The 21,425-nt window shown below is 39.3% G+C and overlaps 1 protein-coding gene across 3 annotated transcripts; it reads left to right on the top strand.

Annotated features, from left to right (window-relative positions):
- Window positions 1-1,863: 1,863 nt before the first annotated feature.
- On the top strand, window positions 1,864-20,145 carry TRA2A (transformer 2 alpha homolog). Of its 3 annotated transcripts, none has more exons than XM_036453727.1 (8): window positions 1,864-2,068; window positions 12,027-12,160; window positions 14,446-14,611; window positions 15,380-15,568; window positions 16,867-16,982; window positions 18,346-18,483; window positions 18,822-18,911; window positions 19,163-20,145. In XM_036453727.1, exons 1-8 carry the CDS (start codon window positions 2,033-2,035, stop codon window positions 19,461-19,463), a joined length of 1,170 nt encoding a protein of 389 aa, XP_036309620.1. In that variant the 5' UTR covers window positions 1,864-2,032; the 3' UTR covers window positions 19,464-20,145. The 3 variants fall into 3 exon arrangements, with proteins under 3 accessions (XP_036309620.1, XP_036309619.1, XP_036309626.1); XM_036453726.1 differs by having other exon boundaries at window positions 18,343-18,483; XM_036453733.1 differs by having other exon boundaries at window positions 1,867-2,068; window positions 18,343-18,483; window positions 18,822-18,889; window positions 19,268-19,373.
- Window positions 20,146-21,425: the final 1,280 nt, after the last annotated feature.

The following is a 21,425-nucleotide window of genomic DNA, read 5'->3' as shown; positions in this document are numbered from 1 at the left end:
CCACCCCTGAGGGCTCCTGGACTGTGAGAGGGGGCAGGACGGGCTGAGGGACCTCTTTTCATGCACTGGGCCTCTAGTCTATATAATAAAAGACTAATATGCAAATTGTCCCCTTGACCAGGAGTTCAACAGGGAGTTCAATCAGGGGGTAGGGTCAGCCAACTGCCCATAGCCCCTCCCCTAGCTGGCCTCACCCAATCAATCTGGGCCAGGCTGCCTGGCTGGCCAGATCCCGCCCTTGTGCAAATTCATGGACTGGGCCTCTAATAATTTTTTTTCTTTTACATTTTTTTATTAAATTATTATCTGTGTAGACTTCTAATAATTATTTAAATGGACAAATTCTATTTTTCCTTTTATTTTGCAATCATTTTGGTTAGCTCCCCAGTGGCATTTTCTAAATACTACCTGCCCAGCCACATTGGCTTAGTGGTTGAGCGTCGACCTGTGAACCAACAGGTTATCGACCTAACCGAGCCAGGAGGTCACGGTTCAATCCCAGTCAGGGCATATGCCTGGGTTGTGGGCTCGATTCCCGATCCTGCAGGAGGCAGCCAGTCAATGATTCTCTCTCATCATTGATGTTTCTATCTCTCTCTCCCTCTCCCTTCATCTCTGAAATCAATAAAAATATATTTTTAAAAAAATGAAGGCTATCAACTATACTGGAACACAAAAGGCTGGCCCTTACCCTGTATACATACTCCCTGCCCCATAATTATAAATCATGTCTCATTCAAATTCTATTGTGGACCTGACTCAAGAAGCCAGGAGAAGTGTACATGGCCCTATCCAGTCTGTAAGCTATCCAGGGAGATGATCCCTATTACTCACCGTTACATTATGTACCTTCAGGTAAGATGCAGTGAGAAGACTACATCACTTCTGTGGTATTCTTGCCAAAGTGTATAACCTGAGTTTAATCAGGAGAAACGTTAGACAAACTCAAATTAAATATGTCTATAAAATAACTGGCCAGTACTCTTTAAAAGTTTCAAGGCCATAAAAGACAAAGACTGAAGATGAAAGACAATAACTGAGGAACTATCCAGATTAAAGAGAGACAACAGCTAAATGCAATTTGTAATCTGGATTGGATCCTCGCCCATAAAAGGGATATTAGTGGAAAAATTTATGAAATTTTAATCAAGTCAGCAGATTAGTTGCCAGTGTGTCAGTTTTCTGTTCTTGATGATTATGCTGTGAAAATGTAAGACATTAATAATTGGGAGAGCCTATTAATTGCATATGCTCCGTTTTTTTCTGTGCCAACAGAATCCACTTGGGAAAACATGTAAAAGTGCTACGGCCAGTAAAAAGCTCAGCCGATGACTGAAAATCTTCAAAAGGACTGACGCATTAGGATGGATTCTAAAGTTTGGAGGTTAGGGGAAAAGGAAAGTGGGGGGTGTGGGAACATAAACTGTGCACCTATGGATGAGGACAATGGGGGGTGGGGAAAGGGCAGAGGGTGGGGTGGGAACCTGGCAGAGGGGAGCAATGGAGGGTGGGGGAAATGAGGAACATTTGTAATAACGTGAACGATAAAGATTTATTAAAAAGTAATAATAAATAAATAAAATTTAAAAATAAATAAAGATGCAATATCAGTTCCTAAATCCAAATCTAATAAAACTTATAGATATGAAAAGAAAAAAATAAATAAAAAATAAAGTTTGGAGGTCAGAGCAGGGAGCCAGGTTCCAACGCGCCCGCATTCGGAGGACACGCCCCCTCCCCGCTAGGACGGCGGCCCGGGAGCCTGCTGGGGGCCAGGGAGCCTGCTGGGGGCGTGGCTTTACGACGTCACGACGTGCCCCGCCCCCTTACGCCGCGCACCGGGCGGCCCGGAGGCTTCCGGCGGCGCCGCCGCCATCTTGCAGGGACCTGCGGCCGAGTGGGAGCGGAGCGGGGCGGCCCTTGCTGCCGACTCTTCCCTCCTCCCGCCACGCTCCGGCCCGCGGGCTAGTTGGGCCTTCGGTCCTCGAGGCGACACGTGTGTCTTGCGTAGCTCGGGGCGCGCCTGGCCGACATGAGTGATGTAGAGGAGAACAACTTCGAGGGCAGAGTGAGTACAAAGCCGCGGGAGCCGTCTTCGCGACGGCCGTGCTCGGTCTCCGGGGCGCGCGGGGAGTTTGGCGGGAGCCCGTCGGGGCGGCTTCCTCAGCCCCGCGATGGCTCTGGGCTCCCCTCGGGCGGCCCTGTCCCCCCCGTTTTGGGGGAGACGGACGGGTACCGGACTCCGAGGCGGGCCCGCGGCGGCAGCTCCGGGCGGACAGCGGTAGGTGCCCGGGGCTCGGGGCCGCCCGGGGAGCTGGGCCGAGCCTCCCGGCTCCGCTGCGGTGCGCGGCCGCGTCCATGAGGCGGAAACGCCGGAGGGGGCGGCGGGACGAGCCCGGACCGGGGCAGTCGGCGGCCGCGGCGGCCTTAGCGCCTCAGCCGGGAGCGGAGCGGGGAGCGCGCCGGGAGCCTCCCCCCGAGGTCCCCCCCAATGCCCCCCGAGGTCCCCGCGATGCCCCCCGAGGTCCCCGCGGTGCCCCCCGGTGTCCCCCCAGATGCCCCCCGAGGTCCCCGCGATGCCCCCCGGTGTCCCCCCAGATGCCCCCCGAGGTCCCCAGATGCCCCCCGAGGTCCCCGCGGTGCCCCCCTCTCCTCCCAGCACCGTGCGTGTGGGTAACGCTCTGTAACGCCTTGTTTTTCTCTTTCTGGTGTCCTGGATGTTGGGTTGTGTTTTCCCCCCCTCCCTCTTCAGTAATCTCACCTCCTAATGCTTTTTCTTCCTGTGTGACCTCTCACCTAAACACTGACCGCTCCTTTTACAGGTTTTTGCGGTAAAACAAACAAAAAGTGTGTGTGTGTGGGGGGGGGGTCTTGTGTCTTAATCTTACGTAACTGAGGGGCTTTCTTGGCTCGGTGTTTTTTAAAATAGCTAGTCCGTGGGTACTGTTCTCAGTCAGCAAAGAGGGCTCACGGGTCGATGCATGGAAGCATCGCAAGGACGTGTGTGTGTGATTCTGGGCTTCCCTGCGCTGGGAGGTTCGTGGGGGTCGGAGTTGTGTTTCCGAAGCTAGCGCTCGCGGTGGGCGTGGGTGGGAGGGAGGGAGCGTGGAGCCCTGGACACGCGGCCCCCGGGCAACGCGTGTGCCGCGTGGTGCTGGTGTCCTGGGCAGTCGCCAGGGAAACGCCTTCGGGCTGTGCTGGCCGCAATGAAGTTTGTCTCTTAGAAGCTCATAACAGCAACACCTGGAGCCAGACCGTTAAGGAGGAAAGAGGTTTAAATGGATTATAAACAAAAAGACTTTTTAATTCCTATAAGATTGGATTTTTAAAAAAAATATGATCTGGGGGATAGATATAAATGGGTAAATGGCTCACTTTTTAGGAGCACTTTCTTGAAAAGTCCCCGAAAACTTTTAAAAGTCGTTTGGTGGTAGTTGTAAGCTATTAGGTAGGTAGTTATTGGAAGGAATTCTGCTACCCATTAATCTTTTCTTCGATTATTTAGTACAAAAAGAATTCTTTTTGTTAATGTTTGGTTTGGTTTGGTTTGTGGGGAAGAGGACTTGATCTTTGGGAGCTTGTTTCCCTTAAGTTCTTAGTTTAACATTCTTGTCACCTTACCCACCTAATAGATGTAACATTCCCACCCAGTTTTAATCTAAAATGTATGTAGGCATCAATTTGCTGTAATAGGAAAAGGGTTTTTACCCTTGTATGGTGTTTGTGGCCATAGGAAATATTTTTTCCTGGTACCCGGTATTTTAGTGTGGGTGAACTCAGACTAACATCCATGCTCATGTGTTACTTTTTTTTTTTTTAATATACTTTGAGGTCATTGTTTTATTTGTAATTGGTTAAGGAATTAGAAGAATGCCAGCTTTTCTGAGGATTTACATTTTCTTAAAGCAATTCACTAGTGCTTTTGGTTTTTAAAGTACAGTGATTATCTGCTAACCACAACCAGCAGTTTTTATAGAATACAATTGTTTCCTTCTCTTTGTATCTAAACTTATAAAGGCTCAAAAAATGATTTCAAGATGTTTAAATAATTGTTATATTTCAAACTTTTTTACTAAAATAAGTTACAGAAAACTGACAGGTCAGTATTCAGATTTCATTTGCTTTATCTACAGAATAATCTACAGAATAAACAGCACATATTTACCCCATCTTACTGAAAAGATATTTAAACTTAGCAACTTTCTAGAGCACATGTGTCAAACACAAGGCCCGCGGGCCAAATCCGTCCCGCCAGGCCTTGCAATGTGGCCCGCACCTCGCTGTCATCACTGCACTCCGCTGCGTTTCCATCACAATGACAGTTTATGACTGTTCAGTAAACCATTCGGCCCGCGATTTAGGCTGGATTTTAGATTTTGGCCCCTTCTCTGATTGAGTTCGACACCCCTATTCTAGAGAGTTCAGAATACATTTTTAAAAATAGAATCTATACCCAGTCCCCCCAAAATGTTGACATACGTTGTCATTTACTTCTCACACTAATTTTTTTAAAGGCTGCAGTACTCTGACCATTTTAGAAATTAAAAAATGAGGCCCAGTCCGGCCAGTGTTGCTCAGTGGTTGACTATTACTGTGAACCAGGCCTAGGCACATGCCATGGTTGCAGGCTCCCTCCCCAGTAGGAGGGCGTGCAGGAGGCAACCTATCAATGATTCCCATCCTTGATGTTTCTATCTTCCTCTTCCCTTCTCTCTGAAACTCAATAAAAGTACATTTTAAAAGTAAAATACTGAGGCCCAGAAGACCATGCAGCCAGGAATCTGAGATGTACAAGTCCCAGGTATTCGCTCATACAACACTATATTGTTTACTTTTTTTTTTTAAGAGTGCATCTACTTCAGTGCCTCTGAGCCATCAGTGGATTTTCCATTATGGATTAATGTCTCTTCCATTTTAAAGTACTGGAAAGAAAATATAATTGACTGAATTTAGTTATAAGTGACACTAAGACTTAGCTAACCGAAATTCTCTTCTACCTGAGGTGAAACTGTTGAGAATCTGCTGCTGCCTTTTTACTATAAAGGCCAGATGTTTTTCAGGGGGGAAACTTTGAAGTCTTATTTGGGATGACTTGACAGCTCAAATCTGGGTAAAATACTTAAGCAAGTGCTGTGTGATAGAATAAATAAGGAATTCAGAAAATGTGCCAAGCAGTTCTGTGAGCTACTGGAAAGGGAAGCTCTACCTGCCATGTGGAACTTCCTTCCTTTGGGTCTTTTGGTAAGGGAAAGATTGTAGGGATGTGACAGTGAGGGAGGAGATTGCTGGGATAGTGGAAGATGATAGATTGACTAAATATGCAGTCAGATAATGGAGGGTTTTGAATTCTAAATTATGAATTTGGATTTAATCCAATATGCAGTGAGGAGCCATCTATGGATTAATTCTGGGAGTAGCATAATGAAAGGGATTTTAGCAAAGAATAAAGAGACTGGTACAGGAAGAGCATCAGGGCACAGTTTAAATATTTTATTTAGGCCTGCCTGGAGTGGCTCAGTGGTTGAGCATGGGCCTATGAACCAGGAGGTCATGGCTCAATCCCAGCCAGGGTACTGGAAGGAGGGAGTCAAAGGAGGCAGCCTATCAATGATGCTCTCTCATCATTGGTGTTTCTACCTCTTTCTCTCCTCCCCCTCCCCCCTTTCCTCTCAAATCAATAAAAATATATATTTTAGGAAGGAAGTTATACAGGACATCAATGTAATGTTAAGAATGAGACATTTTTAAGAACTCCAAGATAATAGTGGTACTCTTAAAATAGGTTCTTTAAAACAATTTGCTTGGGACATTTATATCATGTTAACAAAAGTATTTTAAGTGAAAATGTCTTTTGGAGCTGGGAGTTGGCACTTCAGCTGTGACTTTGTGGGTGGATCATAAAAAGAATGAGTTCTGTGTTTCATACAGCTTCAACTAAAAGTAGGATTCAAAAAATCTTAGTGTCCTTTAGAGGAATTAAGGAGAATGAAAATTAAGTTTTACTTATTTTATTCCTCTCTTTTTTTTAATGAAACTTAGAAAAATATTGAGTCCAATTATATTCTCATACAATGGCCCCAGTGATTTTAATAGAGGTTAATGATTATTGTGTGGAAGTCCATCTTATAATTCCACAATTGTCTATGCTTTAAATAGGAAAAATAATACTTTTTCCTGCCTCTTGTTAGAGCTTACTCCTACTTCCTTAACCGGCTCCTAGGAAGGGAGGGAGGGGGGGGGAGATACACACACACACACACACACACACACACACGTGATTGACTAGATAATACAAATGAAGAGCAAAACACAAATTCATCTGTACCAATTTGGAATTAAAATTTGTGGATATTTTGTTGAACACAGAAATAGAAGAAGATTTATTTCTTCTCTGAAACCTGGTTTGTAATAGGGGCGATGACTACACCATTCAAAATCCAACTTGGTGATTGGCTCCTTTTTAAAAAAACAAACAAAAAAAAACTTAAACTCGGTGTTTTACTTTTCTGTTGATGAAGTTTTAAAATAATGAGGGTTTAAAATTATATAAATAAATTCCTATTTTATATATAAAATGTCAGTACTTTAGCTTTCAGTTCAGCCTTTTTCAGACATTTAATTTCTTCTCTCACATCAACCTATTAGAAAAGCATAAAGCTTCCTTTCTTGTAGTAGGGGTTGTATTAAACGCAAGACAGTTTTCTTTGTCTTGGATTTTCTTCCTATAATTAAGTACTATCATTATCCATTTTTTTTAATTAATTGATCTGAGAGAGAGGAGGTAGAGAAAAACAGACACCAATTTGTTGTTCTACATATTTATGCATATATTGGTTGATTCTTGTATGTGCCCTGACTGAGGATTGAACCTATTGGGACAGCACTCAAACCAACTGAGCTACCTGGCAAGGGTCATCCAATTTTAATGCTCAGATTTTTATATTTGAGATTTCTTTCACTGAAGGGCACTAATTTGCTCAATACAAGTAGAAGGCAGGATTTTTAAAAGGAGCAATGCAACTAATCATAGCCACAGAGCATAACTGTAATTTTACAGATTTGTTATAGATGCTTCTTAATATCTATCATTTCTAAAGAGAATAGCAGTTTTGGGACCTGAACTAATATTAAGAGATTTAAATATTTAGGAATGAGCCCCATTAAAAATACAAATAAACTTTATGGACTTGATTTTGTAAATGAACTAGTTATTTACCTAAGATATATAACAAGTGTGAAATAGTCACGAATAATCAGCATAATATTTTTGTAAAACTTGCCAGTGTGAAAACTTTGTAATATCAGTGGGTGCTTAGGTATCAAATAACTAACCCTGGAACCTTCATAAAAAGTATATATTTACGTGCTGAATTAATACTGATAATCTTATGTCATAAGAGATTTAGCAAGACAAGTGGAGGTGAGAAAATGGCAAAGATCAGATGGGGAAAAGAATCAGTAAGCCCTGTGAAAGAAAGTTGAGGGGAATAATGGACGGAAATATGGTTTCCCTTCCTCTAAGTTACTGCCATGTATAACTGTGACTAGGCCTGACTTATCTGACATAGAGGGAAAAGTTAACTTTTCCTTGAAACTAAGGCCATGTAGTCTTATTCAAGATTCACAGTACTTCATGACATTAGAAGATGAGAACATAAGTAGAGAGTTCTATGACAAGTTCTTATTTTAGTAGCTTGCTTTTAGTTGCTGTTTACTGGCTTTATCATATCTAGTTGTTTTATAGTTATTATAAAGTTGTTTTCTATACCTTTGAGGATTTAATTGATCATGGCATATAAGCTGACATGTTTATGAGCCACATTTAAAATATCTGTGAGCCTTTGCAGATACAAAGACCACTTTAACCTCACTCAGAATACATCATAGGTATGATCTTAAAGAACGGGAAATCATTTAAAAATAGCTAATGTTATGAGCATTTAGGGGTTTTTATTTTTATTTATTTGTTTATTTATTTATTTTAAGGAATTGCTCTAATAGTTGCTAGGGGCTTTTATAAGCCTGGGAGTCTGTAAAAGAAGCAGCCTAGTCGAAACCGGTTTGGCTCAGTGGTAGAGCGTTGGTCTGCGGACTGAAAGGTCCCAGATTCGATTCCGGTCAAGGGCATATACATTGGTTGCAGGCACATCCCCGGTAGGGGGTGTGCAAGAGGCAGCTGGTCGATGTTTCTCTCATTGACATTTCTAGCTCTCTATCTCTCTCCCTTCCTCTCTGTAAAAAATCAATAAAATATATTAAAAAAAAAAAAAAAAAAGCAGCAGCCTATCATACCTAAGAGAAAGGAGACGGAACTGCTATTTCTGTAGACTGAAATAAAGAATTGAGTGAACACAGGTTTCCATATGTCCTAAAGAGTGAGGTTCTTAGTACAGTACTATATAAGTAATTTGGGTAATTTAAACACCTCCTCTTCCCTTGGACATACAGTTTACCTAAATGCACAAGTGTATTTCTAAGGAAATAGATACCTAATTTCATAAAACAGTGGGAAAATATATTTTGAGAAAGTTTATTTTAAAAGCTTACATTCTAGTCATATACTGTAGATTTGAATTGTGTAAACTTGACACTATTACTTGGCATAGAGTTTGCCTTGCCATAACAGTAAATATGGGTTACAGTGTAGCATTTATATTGGTTTCTGTGTTTAAGTATTAAGCATATATTGGTGGAATTTTTTCACCTATAATATGATACTAGTTTTATTGAAAAGCACTGCAGTATTGCTTACTGTGGAAATTGTGTTCTGCAACAATGTGTGCATCTATTGAATAACCCATTTTCCTGATTAAAATAATAGTACGTGGTTGTTGCAGTTATTTTCACTATGTAAAATACAACTGTATTTAACACAGAAGAGAAAGATGGCTCCTAGATGGCTTTATTGAATACTCATAACTTTCTTAGTATTTATGGTCAGCCTCTTTCTTTCGGGGGAGTGGTGGCTATGTTTAGCTATCAGCAGAGGTACCTTGATAGTAAACAAGTTAAAAGAACAAACACGTTATTTGAGCAGGTTGTGCAGTGAGAACTTTTTGCTTGGCTTTTGACTTATAGTGGTTACGATAGAATGGGAACCTATTTAAGATTTATATTAAAATTTGTGATATGATGTGATTGTAAGTCGAAGGTAGAAAAGGAAATGTAGCATTTGTCCATAAAGAGCTCGTTGTAGCCTAGTTTCTAATGTACAGTTAAGTGAAAATGGCATTTATTTGTCACTAGCTTTGGATAAATAAGTTGCTTAAAAGTGGCAATTATTAATATGACCATTTTTCTGTGTGTGAAAACTATTAACAACTAGTCTTATGACAGGCCTTTTTTAGTATTATAATAAAAATAATTCTGAAGAATTAAAGTTATTTTTTTCTATATATAGTTTACATTTTTTGTTTTGTTTTTTCTTTAAAGGTTATTTTTTAGGTTAAGTGTACTGAGGATTGTTGATTTATCTATTTAAAGTCTCGAGTTTATTATACATTGTTTTGGGAGGGTAAACCAATAGTGACAGCCTTGAAACTAGGAGTTTACTGGAGTTAAGAGGACTGTTTCTTAACCTTGAATGAGTCTATGAAAAAATTTATGCTGATTTAGGTTCCCTGCTAAAACAAAGTTGAAGATAGGCAACAAAGGAAGTTAGATATTTGTAACACTGGATAATGAAAAAGTGAGTCTTCTTTAAAAATATGCTAATGTCTTTTAAAAAGATACTGTCCTATCTTAATACTTTATAAACAAATAAAGGGGAAATTGCATTTTTCCCAATGAGTAGCTGTGCCAGACTGAGATTTAAAATCTAAGATGTCTCTGATTACCTTGTTTACATTAGTTTCTAAGAAGTGGTAATTTTCAGTACTACTGAATAATTTTCAACATTAGTCATGCTAATGAAAGAATGCTTGAAAATGAAATGTACACATATATTTGTGCCATAACATTTTTATTCTGTACTAGAAAGCTTCACATAAACATTTAGGAATAAATTTGGTATTTTAATATATGGGATTTTTATTTCTATCCTAGTAAAATGAAAAGTTTTACAGTGTCACAGCACAAAGCCTTCTGATACGTATTATAACAAGGGCTGTGTTGATGTTCTAGGCACTGTTCCATCTACTACTATTCTACAGTAGAATAAATGAATGTTTTACCAAAGGATTTGTTTTATAGACAGGAAAGCAAAAAAAGAGAGAGGAAGATATTCTTAAATCAGCGTAGTTCCTGAACCAGTCTGTGAGACTGCAATTACAAGCAAATTATTTGTCCCTTTTTTTTTTTTTTTTTTTTTTCCAAAGTACTGAATATACTGCTTTTACAGTTTCAGTGAATCAAAAAGCCTGAATTGCTGTTCCTGCTCCAGGCTTCTGTCCAGAAATTTAGAGTATGTGAGATATTGTATAGATGGCTAAATATATTGTTTTGTTTTCATCTAAAAAATTAAATATGCTTAACAGCATTAGTACAGTTTTTGACATTAAGTTAAATGTAAAGGAAAAGTTGTAAGCAGGTTGCATGGTAGGAAGTCTTTGTTTGAAATTGTTTGATTTGAAAAGTTGTTGTTTTTAATTTCAACTTTTCAGAAGCCAATTTTCTGGTATAGGATATAGTCACTGAAGGGGTAGCATAAATAATGCATAACTGCATAAAAACTATGAACAAAAAGAGGTGGGATAAAAAAAACTAAAGACCATGTTACTAATTTTGTAATAAATTCTTGTGCTATATGATACTTAATGGATAATGTAGAATTTTAAAATACATATATTAGGCATTTACAAGCCAGGGGGGTTATTGTAAGCATTTCATGCTTTCTTTTTCCCCTTACTTTTTTTTAGAATGCTTGTCAGAATTTATCTTCCTAGTTAAGTTGCAGTAAGCAAAGATAGTGGTCAAACAGTATTGGGAGGTGTTAGTAATTGTACTAATTTTTTTCTATTGAACCTTAGCATGTGTCCTTCAATCTTTGAGTTTAGATAGGTATGTGCAAATATTTCAGGGTAGGATGCTTTGCATGGCTTAGTGAAAGCTTATTTTAAGATCACTAAGAATCTTAAGGTTATAAATTAGTGAAAAGGTAAAAATGTAGGTGGGGATTATAGTTCATGTTAGATTTATGCTCGAATTAAGTATTCATATTAAAATTGTTCGAATTTTAGGAACTAGGATGAAACATGAAAGGGGAGGAGGGTGAAGAGTATGGTAAAAAAACATTTAGAAAAATTCAGTAAATTCTTTAATTTTTAGAAACTAGACTTTTGAGCAGTTTTAAAGATTATAAAATTGTTTTTTAAATAAACTAGTTATTTGCACTTTACCTGCTGGCTTTTCCATTTGGTAGATAACATTCTGAACTCCAGCAGAGTTTTATAATCCCCACGTGCTTAAATATACTAAATGTTCTTTTTCCATTAAGGTTAATGTTCGTGAAGAAATGGAAGAGTTTTTTCCAAGAATGTGGAAGATAAAGCAAGATAAAAGAAGGCTAATGAAAAGTGTTAAAGATCAGAAAATTAAAATTGAATGGGGGAAAAAATTGAACAGAAGATTGGTCAGATAGAAGCACTTGAATATTTTTTTAAGGCTATTTTGAATTGTTTGAATTGGGGAAGAATACACGAAGTATGAAAAATGAAAAACTCAATGAAGAATGAAGAGAAGTAGAAAGCAAGAGTGAAGTAGAATTAAAAGAATCTGGAAGAATGAATGGGTCCTAGGTTAAGTAAATGTATGGTTTATGTTCCAGTGTCTGTATGATCAAGTTGTAGATGAATTTGCATGATTACTTAGTTAATAGAGAATTGGTGATCTGGTTCAAGTAGGGAATTATTGAGGACAGTTAGCAGTATTAACAATGGGCTATTAATGAGCTGAAATTTTTTCTGGAGGGTGTTGCCTAACCATTTGTTTTTCAGGAGCAATCAATATAAATAATTACGGTACTTTAAATGTTAGGTGTTAGGCATCTATGTGACCAGTGCCATTTGTAATACTGTCTTCTTTGTTAGGAGTCTCGCTCTCAGTCAAAATCTCCAACGGGAACTCCTGCTCGTGTAAAATCGGAGAGCAGGTCAGGATCTCGTAGTCCATCAAGGGTTTCCAAACATTCTGAATCCCATTCTCGATCAAGATCAAAATCCAGGTATGTGTGTTTAAAATAATACTTAAAATGCTTTCCTTGGGTTTTTCAGGGCAAAGTAGTGTTTGCTTTTTCTAAAATCCCTTATTCTTATCTCATTTTATATAGAAACTAGTGACCGGGTGCGTGCACATTAAAAGGGGATTAATTAGAGGAAATAATTTAATATTGCTATTTGCCCTCTATAATAGAAGTGTCAGAGATGAAAGAAAATTAGTAAAATGTATATGAAAGTCTTTCTCCTGTCAGAGTCTGGGACTCACCATGGGACCCAGAGTCAAGTCCCCGCCCACCCACATGCACCTCAAAATCACATGAGACCCAGACCCAGTCAGCCCCCCTCCAGCATTGCGCTAGAGCCACTCCTGTCCAGTCCCACCCTTGTTAAGCCCTGTTGGGCAGAGGGCGTAGCCTCAGGTCCCCCGGCCTGGCACCAGGACGGGGGTGTGGCCTGAGGTCCTCTGTCAAGCCCACCAGGTGGGGGACTTGACCTGAGATTCCCTCTCAAGTCCTATTGGGTGGGGGGCACAGCCGGAGGCCCCCTGGCCTGGTACTGGGGTGGGGGGTGCAGTCTGAGGGCCCCCAGCCTGGTGCAATATTATTTCCTCTAATCCCCTTTTAATGTGCACGAATTTTTTTGGGTGGGCGTGGCATGAAGTCCCCTGTCAAGCCCCACCTGGTGGAGGGCACGGCCTGAGGTTCCCTGTCAGACCCTGCCGGGTGGGGGAGGAGATACCACCTGAAATCTCCTGTAAAGCCCCACGGGGACAGGGAGGGCATAGCCTCAGGTCCCTGCTGATTGCTCATTAAAGCTCCGTATGGGAACTTGGCCTCAGCTGTGGGTGCAGCCATCTTTGTGATGGAGTGATGGTCAATTAGCATATTCCCTCTTTATTAGATAGGATTTTATCAAAGATTCAAATCATGAAGTAGTCTTTTCAAACTGTTTAGAAATGGAATTTAGAAATGAATAATACATTCTATATATAGACTTAGATATAAGGTAGAATTATCTCTAAACTATCAGATACTAGCTATTACAGCAATGTCAGTTGATTTAAATGTGCTTAACATTTGAGGATTAGTTTTTTATTTTATTTCAATAATACTTGCACAACAAAATAATTTTCTTGGCATATAATTTAGTGCAGAGAAAGTTGATGTAAGTATGTTATGCTAGTTACCAAAATGATTTGAGAAGCTTTTTCAAGATTCACATTCCATCTACATTCTTTGCCTGAAGATTCTGACTTAGGTCCAAGGTGCAGTGACCATCTTACTTTCTGTCTTCATGATTTTGACTAACAATGCTTCTTATAAATGGAGTTATAGCCAAAACAGGTTTAGCTCAGTGAATAGAACGTCAGCTTGCGGACTGAAAGGTCCCAGGTTCAATTCCGGTCAAGGGCATGTACCGTATTTTCCGGAGTATAAGATGACCCCCAAATTTTACAGTTAAAACATAGATTTAGGCCTATATTCGCTGTATAAGACTACCCCCCACTTCCGAGGCAACACCAGTTCTTTTTTTAATAGACCATCTCTCTGACTCTGGCCAATCTGAGCAGGCTTTTTACTAGAACACAGTGTAGCTTCGGGTACAGAACATGTATAATTTGCATGCATAAAAAGCCTGCTCGGATTGGCCAGAGTCAGAGAGACGGTCTATTAAAAAAAGAACTGGTGTTGCCTCGGAAGTGGGGGGTAGTCTTATACAGCGAATATAGGCCTAAACCTATGTTTTAACTGTAAAATTAGGGGGCCGTCTTATACGCCTGGTCGTCTTATACGTTGGAAAATACGGTACCTTGGTTGCAGGCACATCCCCAGTGGAGGGTGTGCAGGAGGCAGCTAATGGATGTTTCTAGCTCTTTATCCCTCTCCCTTCTTCTCTGTAAAAAATCAATAAAATATTTTTTTAAAAGAGTTATATAGTATGAGTGACTTGTTTCATTTAGCATCATGCCCTCATATTTCATGTGTTGAATATTGCAGAATTTCCTTCCTAGTGGTAGTTGGGCTGTTTGTTTTATTTTGTTTTTAAAAGAAAGCAGAACCTTAACATGCTTGTAAGGTAAGGTGAAAAGAGTGAATGGAGAAAGGAGAGACTGAGAACAAGAAAGAGATTGTTAAAAAAAAAAAGGGGGGGGGAGATTGTAATGATTAAGAGAATGAGAGGAAGACTACCATTTCTTCAGAAAGGAGCTGAGAATAAACAGGGATATGTGTATAGGTCCTTGGCATTAGCCATTTGTTTCAATATTACCTGCATTTTACTTTTCTCCAAGGTCGAGGTCAAGGAGGCATTCTCATAGACGTTACAGCCGATCCAGATCCCATTCTCACTCTCATAGGAGACGATCTCGAAGTAGGTCATACACACTAGAATACCGGCGTCGAAGGAGCCGAACTCATTCTCCAATGTCTAACCGGAGAAGACATACAGGCAGCAGGGTATGTTGTTTAAAAAAGTAATAAACTTCTTTTGTCTTTAATATGTGTTTAGTCATAGCATAATATCTTGCTTTATGAGAGCGAGACCATGGTTTAAAAAGTAGTTTCTCCCATGTGATACTGTAGACTGCCATGTGAATTTAGTACTAAAAAATGAAAATGGCCAGTGGGGAGTCCTAATCAGCAATTGCAGATAAAGTCAGATTGAGTACACATCTATAAGGCATGTAAAACATTTTAATAAACTAGAAATATGGCATTAAACTGAGGATGAATTATTACTATGCATTTTTCAAATTGCTAGGCTACAGTGTGGGATTTTGTTTTATTCAGGCTATAACCTGAAGTTTATTCCATGGAGGGCAGGAGTGTTATTGTGAACTGTAGGATCTAACTCATCAGTTCATTTTCCTCTTAAATTATTTTCAGCCTAAACCAGTTTGGCTCAGTGGATAAAGCATGGCCTGCGGACTGAAAGGTCCCAGGTTTGATTCCGGTCAAGGGCATGTACCTTGGTCGCGGGCACATCCCCAGTAGGGGGTATGCAGGAGGCAGCTGATCGATGATTCTCTCTCATCAATGTTTCTAGCTCTCTATCCCTCTCTCTTCCTCTCTGTAAAAAATCAATAAAATATATATTTTTAAAAATTATTTTCAAGTCATTTGAAACAGTGTAGTCTTTGGGTAAGGTGTTCTATGCATAGTATATCTGTTTTAATATTTACTTTAATTTGGAGCTTAAAATTAAATGACATCTTTATTCAACAGGCAAATCCAGATCCCAACACTTGTCTGGGAGTGTTTGGCCTCAGTTTGTATACAACAGAGAGAGATCTTCGTGAAGTATTTTCTCGATATGGACCCTTGAGTGGTGTCAATGTGGTTTATGATCAGCGAACTGGGCGCTCACGAGGATTTGCTTTTGTCTATTTTGAAAGAATAGATGACTCGAAGGAGGTAATTTTGTTTTTATAATTGTCACTTTGAACATTTTCTGATGTGCATGATTATAGTATTGAATTACTATTAAAAGTTGATTAATAGACTCCCAGTTTCATAAACATGTCCTCTTTCATTCTTGACCTGATTCAAAGTGTAACAGAATGGCCAGTTTCATTTTCTGGGACCCTTCAAAGAAGCACTTTTTAAAGCTTTTCTTAGGCATATTTGAATTGTCAGCATTGCTATTCCTTTGTTTTAGTGCATTTTTCAGTAAAATAAGGGTTACTTGAACACAAGCACTGATATTATGACAGTTGATTTGACAATCCAGATAGCCAAGCCACTAAGTGCCTAGTGGGGATGGGGGTGGGTAGAGTAGATTATATAATGTGAATGTACTGGACAGTGATAATTCACATCTGGGGAAGGACATGCACAATTTTTAAACTTAAGAATTGTTTATTTCTGCTGTTTTCCATTTTAATATTTTCATCCCGAGGTTGACTGTGGATGACAAACTGCAAATGGGGTCGGGGGTGGGGGGTTGCACTACTTTGCTTATTTCTCTTCTCAATTAAGGGATAAAGGTGTAAATTTAGAAATCTCAAGATATCTGACCTGAAGTAAATGTTGAGTGTGAACAAGTAAAGCTTTTGAAAATATGAAACTTGTTTGTACTCTCTCTTGACAACACACATACACACATACACACACCATTTATTCCTGGGCAAAATAAAATGAAAATGCAACTTTACTTAGTTCCAAAGAACTTCATGCAAATTTGTTAAGGTGATAGAATTATTATTGTATTTATTGGTATTAATGTCGAAGGTCAGAGGGAATATAAATGCAGGTATAAGACAGGAGTACGTACTGAGAGGTTCTTTTTGTGTTCACGACACTAGATGGCGGTGTGTTCTTAAGGAAATGCTTGGCTGGTTTAGACTTGTCAGTTGAATTGCAGTCTGTGCTTTGAGTTGCCCAGGCTGAAATCAGTCACTGCACCCCCAGAGTTATGCCAGTTTCCCTGAGTTGTATAGTTCCTTCCTTCTCTAGCTGCCCCAGTCTCTCAGTGCAGGCCTGCGTATGTTTCCATGTGTACATTAGAAAACTCACTGCTATTGACATGCACATAGCAGGGATTCATATGTTCAGTCATACTCCCTGTACTCCCTGTTGTTTAAAAAGAAGTGGTTAGAGCCTTTTAATTTTTGAAATTTCAAATGAAAATGTTAATTTATTACAGTTTTGATAGTCTCTCCTTGGTGAATTATGTATGTCTGACTGTGCCCTTTTTTTTTTTTTTTTTTAAGGCTATGGAAAGGGCAAATGGAATGGAGCTGGATGGTAGAAGAATTCGTGTGGACTATTCTATCACCAAGAGAGCACACACACCTACCCCAGGCATCTACATGGGCAGACCAACTCAGTAAGATTTCAAGTTTCCTAAGCTAAACTGTTTTAGCCAGAAGTCTACCAGATGTATCTACAAAATTTTGATTAGTAAAAAGATAAAATTTTCCCTATAAAAATGGAAATTTATTTAATTTGTATATTTTCTTTGAATCATTTCAAACAGTTGACCCTTGAACAACGAAGGGGTTAGGTGCACCAAATCCAGTGCAGTCAAAAATCCACAGTGAGCCGAGACCGGTGTGGCTCAGTGGGTAGAGGTCGGCCTGCAGACTGAAAGGTCCCAGGATCGATTCCGGTCAAGGGCATGTACCTTGGTTGTGGGCACATCCCCAGTGGGGGGTGTGCAAGAGGCAGCTGATCGATGATTCTCTCTCATCAATGTTTCTAGCACTCTATCCCTCTCTCTTCCTCTCCGTAAAAAATCAATAATATATATATATATTTGTGTGTGTGTGTGTGTGTGTATAATTTTTTTTTTTTTTAAATCCACATTGAACTTTCAGCTCTCCAAAAACTAAGTTTTCCCTTAGTATTTACCAGGGATTGGTTCTAGGACCCCTGTAGATACTAAAATCCATGATGCTCAAGTGCCCTAAGTGAAATGGCATGGATCAATGCAGACAGTTGTCCCTCTGCATGCACAGACTCCCAGCCATTGATAGAAAACAGTGCAGGTATTTATTGGGGGGAGGGGGGCAGGATCTTTGTATAAGTAGGCTGGTGTGGTTCAAATGTCCACTGCATGCATGTGTGTGTATGAATGAGTAGGAGGGTAAATTAAAACTATCGAAGTGCGTTTTTGGCTCTTGGTATTCTACAAATAGAAAATGTGTTAGATAGGAAAATATCATACATTCTTAAGAAACTATTGCTGTTTAGAAAGATTGAGGAGGAGAGAAACATTGATTGGTTTCCTCCCGAATGTCCTCCACCACTGGGGATCAAGTCGCAACCCAGCACATACCCTGACTGGGAATCAAACCAGTGACCTCTTGGTTCAAGGTCATCGCTCAACCACTGAGCCACACTGACTGGGCACTTCTTAGTGTTTTGGTATTGTTTTCCAGCACAGTTCATTTCACCCTGTTGAAAAGGTCCTGGTGATTTTGGCAGGGCATTAATAGAAGAGCAGTTTACAGTTTGGAGAGGTGTGTATAATCTTTCCTGGTTATTTATGTAATGAATAAGAAGCCAAGGCAAGAATACAGTGGTCGGCAGCCAACTAAGACATAGGTGATTGGCATGAAAGGATTATTCTTGGCCTTTTCTCACCTCTTTCCTCCATTTTATTTTACTCAAGTACCATTTTATATTAAGTGATATTGGGAAAATAATCGTTGACATTGATGTAAAAGGTTTACATTTTTCTGTAGTAGTGGTGGTGGTGGAGGCGGAGGCGGCGGCGGTGGTGGCGGCGGAGGAGGAGGAGGCGGCGGCAGACGTCGAGATTCTTACTATGAAAGAGGATATGAGCGTGGTTATGACAGATATGAAGACTACGATTACCGATACAGGTGATATTTAACTTGTGGTTTCTAAATTAGATGATAGTTGTATTACTTGGCACTTTCGATTTATGTTTAATATGTATTAAGAAAAATATTGAAAATATTTTATATGATGCTTTCTTGAGAAAATAGGAAAGAATTATTTTTTCAAAACTGAGTACAGATGTAAGTTATCTGTATTTGTTAGTATTTTGTTGTGCCATATACTTATTGTTTTGGTATCATTGGCACACAGAACTTAATAGTTACCATCTTGGGTCCATTATTATTTTGAATGATGGGAATTTTTATTTTTGTTTGTCTCTGGGTTATGCATATGCTAAGTGATATTTTGTTTCCTACAGAAGAAGATCACCTTCTCCTTACTATAGCCGATACAGATCACGATCCAGATCTCGTTCCTACAGCCCAAGTAAGTCCTCTGCTTCTGTAGCATTAAAAACTTGGTTTCTGCCGGGACCGGTGTGGCTCAGTGGGTAGAGCGTCGGCCTGGGGACTGAAATGTCCCGGGTTCGATTCCAATCAAGGGCATGTACCTTGGTTGCGGGCGCATCCCCAGTAGAGGGTGTGCAAGAGGCAGCTGATCGATGATTCTCTCTCATCGATGTTTCTAACTCTCTATCCCTCTCTTTTCCTCTCTGTGAAAAATCAATAAAATATATTTTTTTTAAAAAAACAAAAAAACTTTGTTTCTAATCATTAGTTTTAGAAAATTAGAGTGTATGGTGACTCTTACTGTATACAAGCCAAACTATAATTGTCATTTTAACTTTTTTTCTCTCTCTTTCAGGACGCTATTGATGAAGAGAATAATTACATTTGAGGATATCTTTTTCTCTCGTTGTTTAATTCTGGATTTCCCTGATCTTCTAATCCTTCCTACTTACAAAGAACCCAGAAAAAAAATCTTTGGTTTATTTAGCGTCTACACTTTGTCAATTGCATTGGTGTTTTCCACCCCTTTTATTATACTCTTAAAGATCTAATTGTCATTTTGAGTAGTTAAAACATCGTTAGTAAAAAAAAAAAAAAAAAAGGAATCCCCATTGTTACACTTTGGGTTTGTTTATTTTGTTTTTGCTTTTATAGAAAATTAACTTCTGGCTAATCAAAAGAGGAAAGAAATGATCTTTTTAAAGCTTCCTTTTTGTTAGATACTATATTAGAAATCTACATTTGTGACAAAATCCTTTTTTAACTTTTTTTTGGAGAAAATAGTAACACATAAAACAGTGCAGTCATGTCAGGTTTGTCTGGGGTGGCACAGAGCAGTTAAATAGTTGAGGTAGAAAGTTTGAAGCTATAAAACAGTTGATCATTTCTTTTGAAAACGAAAATTTAGAACCTTAAAAGGGGCATCTTTTTTTTCCTTTTTTTTAGAAATGGAACGCTTGTGGGCTCCTGTAAAACATTGTATTTAAACTACATCTGTTAAGCCTTACAAGCTTCAGTGTGGTTTTTTGTGTGTTGAACTTACTGAAATTTAAATATTCTCCTAATTAGTGAAGGATTGCCCTTATTATTTATTACTTAGAGCAATTGTGTGCTTTGCTGTTGGAAATCTTGGGTGCGGGGCAGTGGTTAAGCAGGCTGTTTGTAGGTTAGAGTCCTAGAGGATACGTGTGGGGAAAAGTCACCTCCTTTCAAATAAAGGTTAAATTGCTTTGAGAATGGGACTGTCTCTTTATTGTGTTACAAAGGGAAAATATAACAGGAATGATTTAGGAACCAGTTCTTCCTTTTCCTAACATTTTTGCTTATATCTAAATGTAATCCTTGTTTCTTATTCAGTTGTTAAAAACCTTTGTTTTACTTTCCCATTTTGGGGGGCCACATTGTAAATATTGAGAGTATAGTATCAAGCACCATGCTGAAGGAAAGATGATAAGGTTCATGTCTTCAAAAAGTCCACATTTTAATAGGAAACACACTGAAATGATGGTACTGTAATGTAAGAGGAGGGTGTTTTAGCAAAGAGGTATCTTATCTGATGTGTCAAGTGATCTTTATAAAAAGGTTTAGAAGATGGACATCTGTAATACTGTCAACAATAAATATATATTTTTTAAAGTAGAGGAGCATGAGCAGCTTTGTTTTCTCCCCCAAAGCAGATATGAAATTAGATTATCATCTGTATAATAGATTTATGGGATTGAAGTACCTCAGATTTTTTTTCCCAATATATTTTTATTGATTTTTTACATAGAGGAAGGGAGAGAGACAGAGCCAGAAACATTGATGAGAGAGAAACATCGATCAGCTGCCTCCTACACAACCCCCACTGGGGATGTGCCTGCAACCAAGGTACATGCCCTTGACCGGAATCGAACCCAGGACCTTTCAGTCCGCAGACCTACACTCTATCCACTGAGCCATACCGGCCAGGGCTACCTCAGATATCTTAATTAAAAAACTACAAAATGTTTTGTCTTAATTTTTTCCCCCCAGTAAAGCCTATTCAAAGAACAAAGCAATGTCTTGTTGGATCCTGGTTGAAGGATTTTTGTTCTTATTAAAAGATTGGGAATCATTGTCTTAAAGAGAATGTTAATAATCTGTTGACTGTGGGAATACTTTAAAATGTAAGAAGTATATCAACAAAAAGTGATGATATTAGCCACAGTCTGGAAGAAAAGAGCCATGTGAAGAGACTAAACATAATTAAACATATAGACGTGTTATATATGTGTTGATGATAAAAAAGCAGGGAAGGAGGATAGTTAAATAGGGGGCGGGCAAATAAAATTTAAAAGACCAATCTTTGAAGTCTCCCCTAAGAAGGTGAAATTTAAGTAAAATCTGAAGGGAAGGGAAGGAGTCTTATCTGGAAGGAAGAGTGTGTTGGGGTGTAAGAAACAGCAAATGTATTGGCCTTACAAGGCAGAATACCTGGAGTGTTTGACAAGAGAAGACAGATGATAAGTAAGGGCTGGGCCCTGCTGAAAGGG

Source organism: Pipistrellus kuhlii, unplaced genomic scaffold (genome assembly GCF_014108245.1).
Source record: "Pipistrellus kuhlii isolate mPipKuh1 unplaced genomic scaffold, mPipKuh1.p scaffold_m20_p_26, whole genome shotgun sequence".
Lineage (NCBI taxonomy): Eukaryota > Metazoa > Chordata > Mammalia > Chiroptera > Vespertilionidae > Pipistrellus > Pipistrellus kuhlii.
The sequence above is the reverse complement of the archived record's forward strand: the minus strand, read 5'-3'. Positions and strand labels throughout refer to the sequence as shown.

Coding starts and splice junctions, on each gene's coding strand:
- TRA2A (XM_036453726.1), top strand. CDS start 2,033: ATGAGTGATGTAGAGGAGAACAACTTCGAGGGCAGA. Junction 15,569..16,866: donor GAATAGATGACTCGAAGGAG/GTAATTTTGTTT, acceptor TTTTTTTTTAAG/GCTATGGAAAGGGCAAATGG. Junction 18,912..19,162: donor AAGTCCTCTGCTTCTGTAGC/ATTAAAAACTTG, acceptor AAACAAAAAAAC/TTTGTTTCTAATCATTAGTT.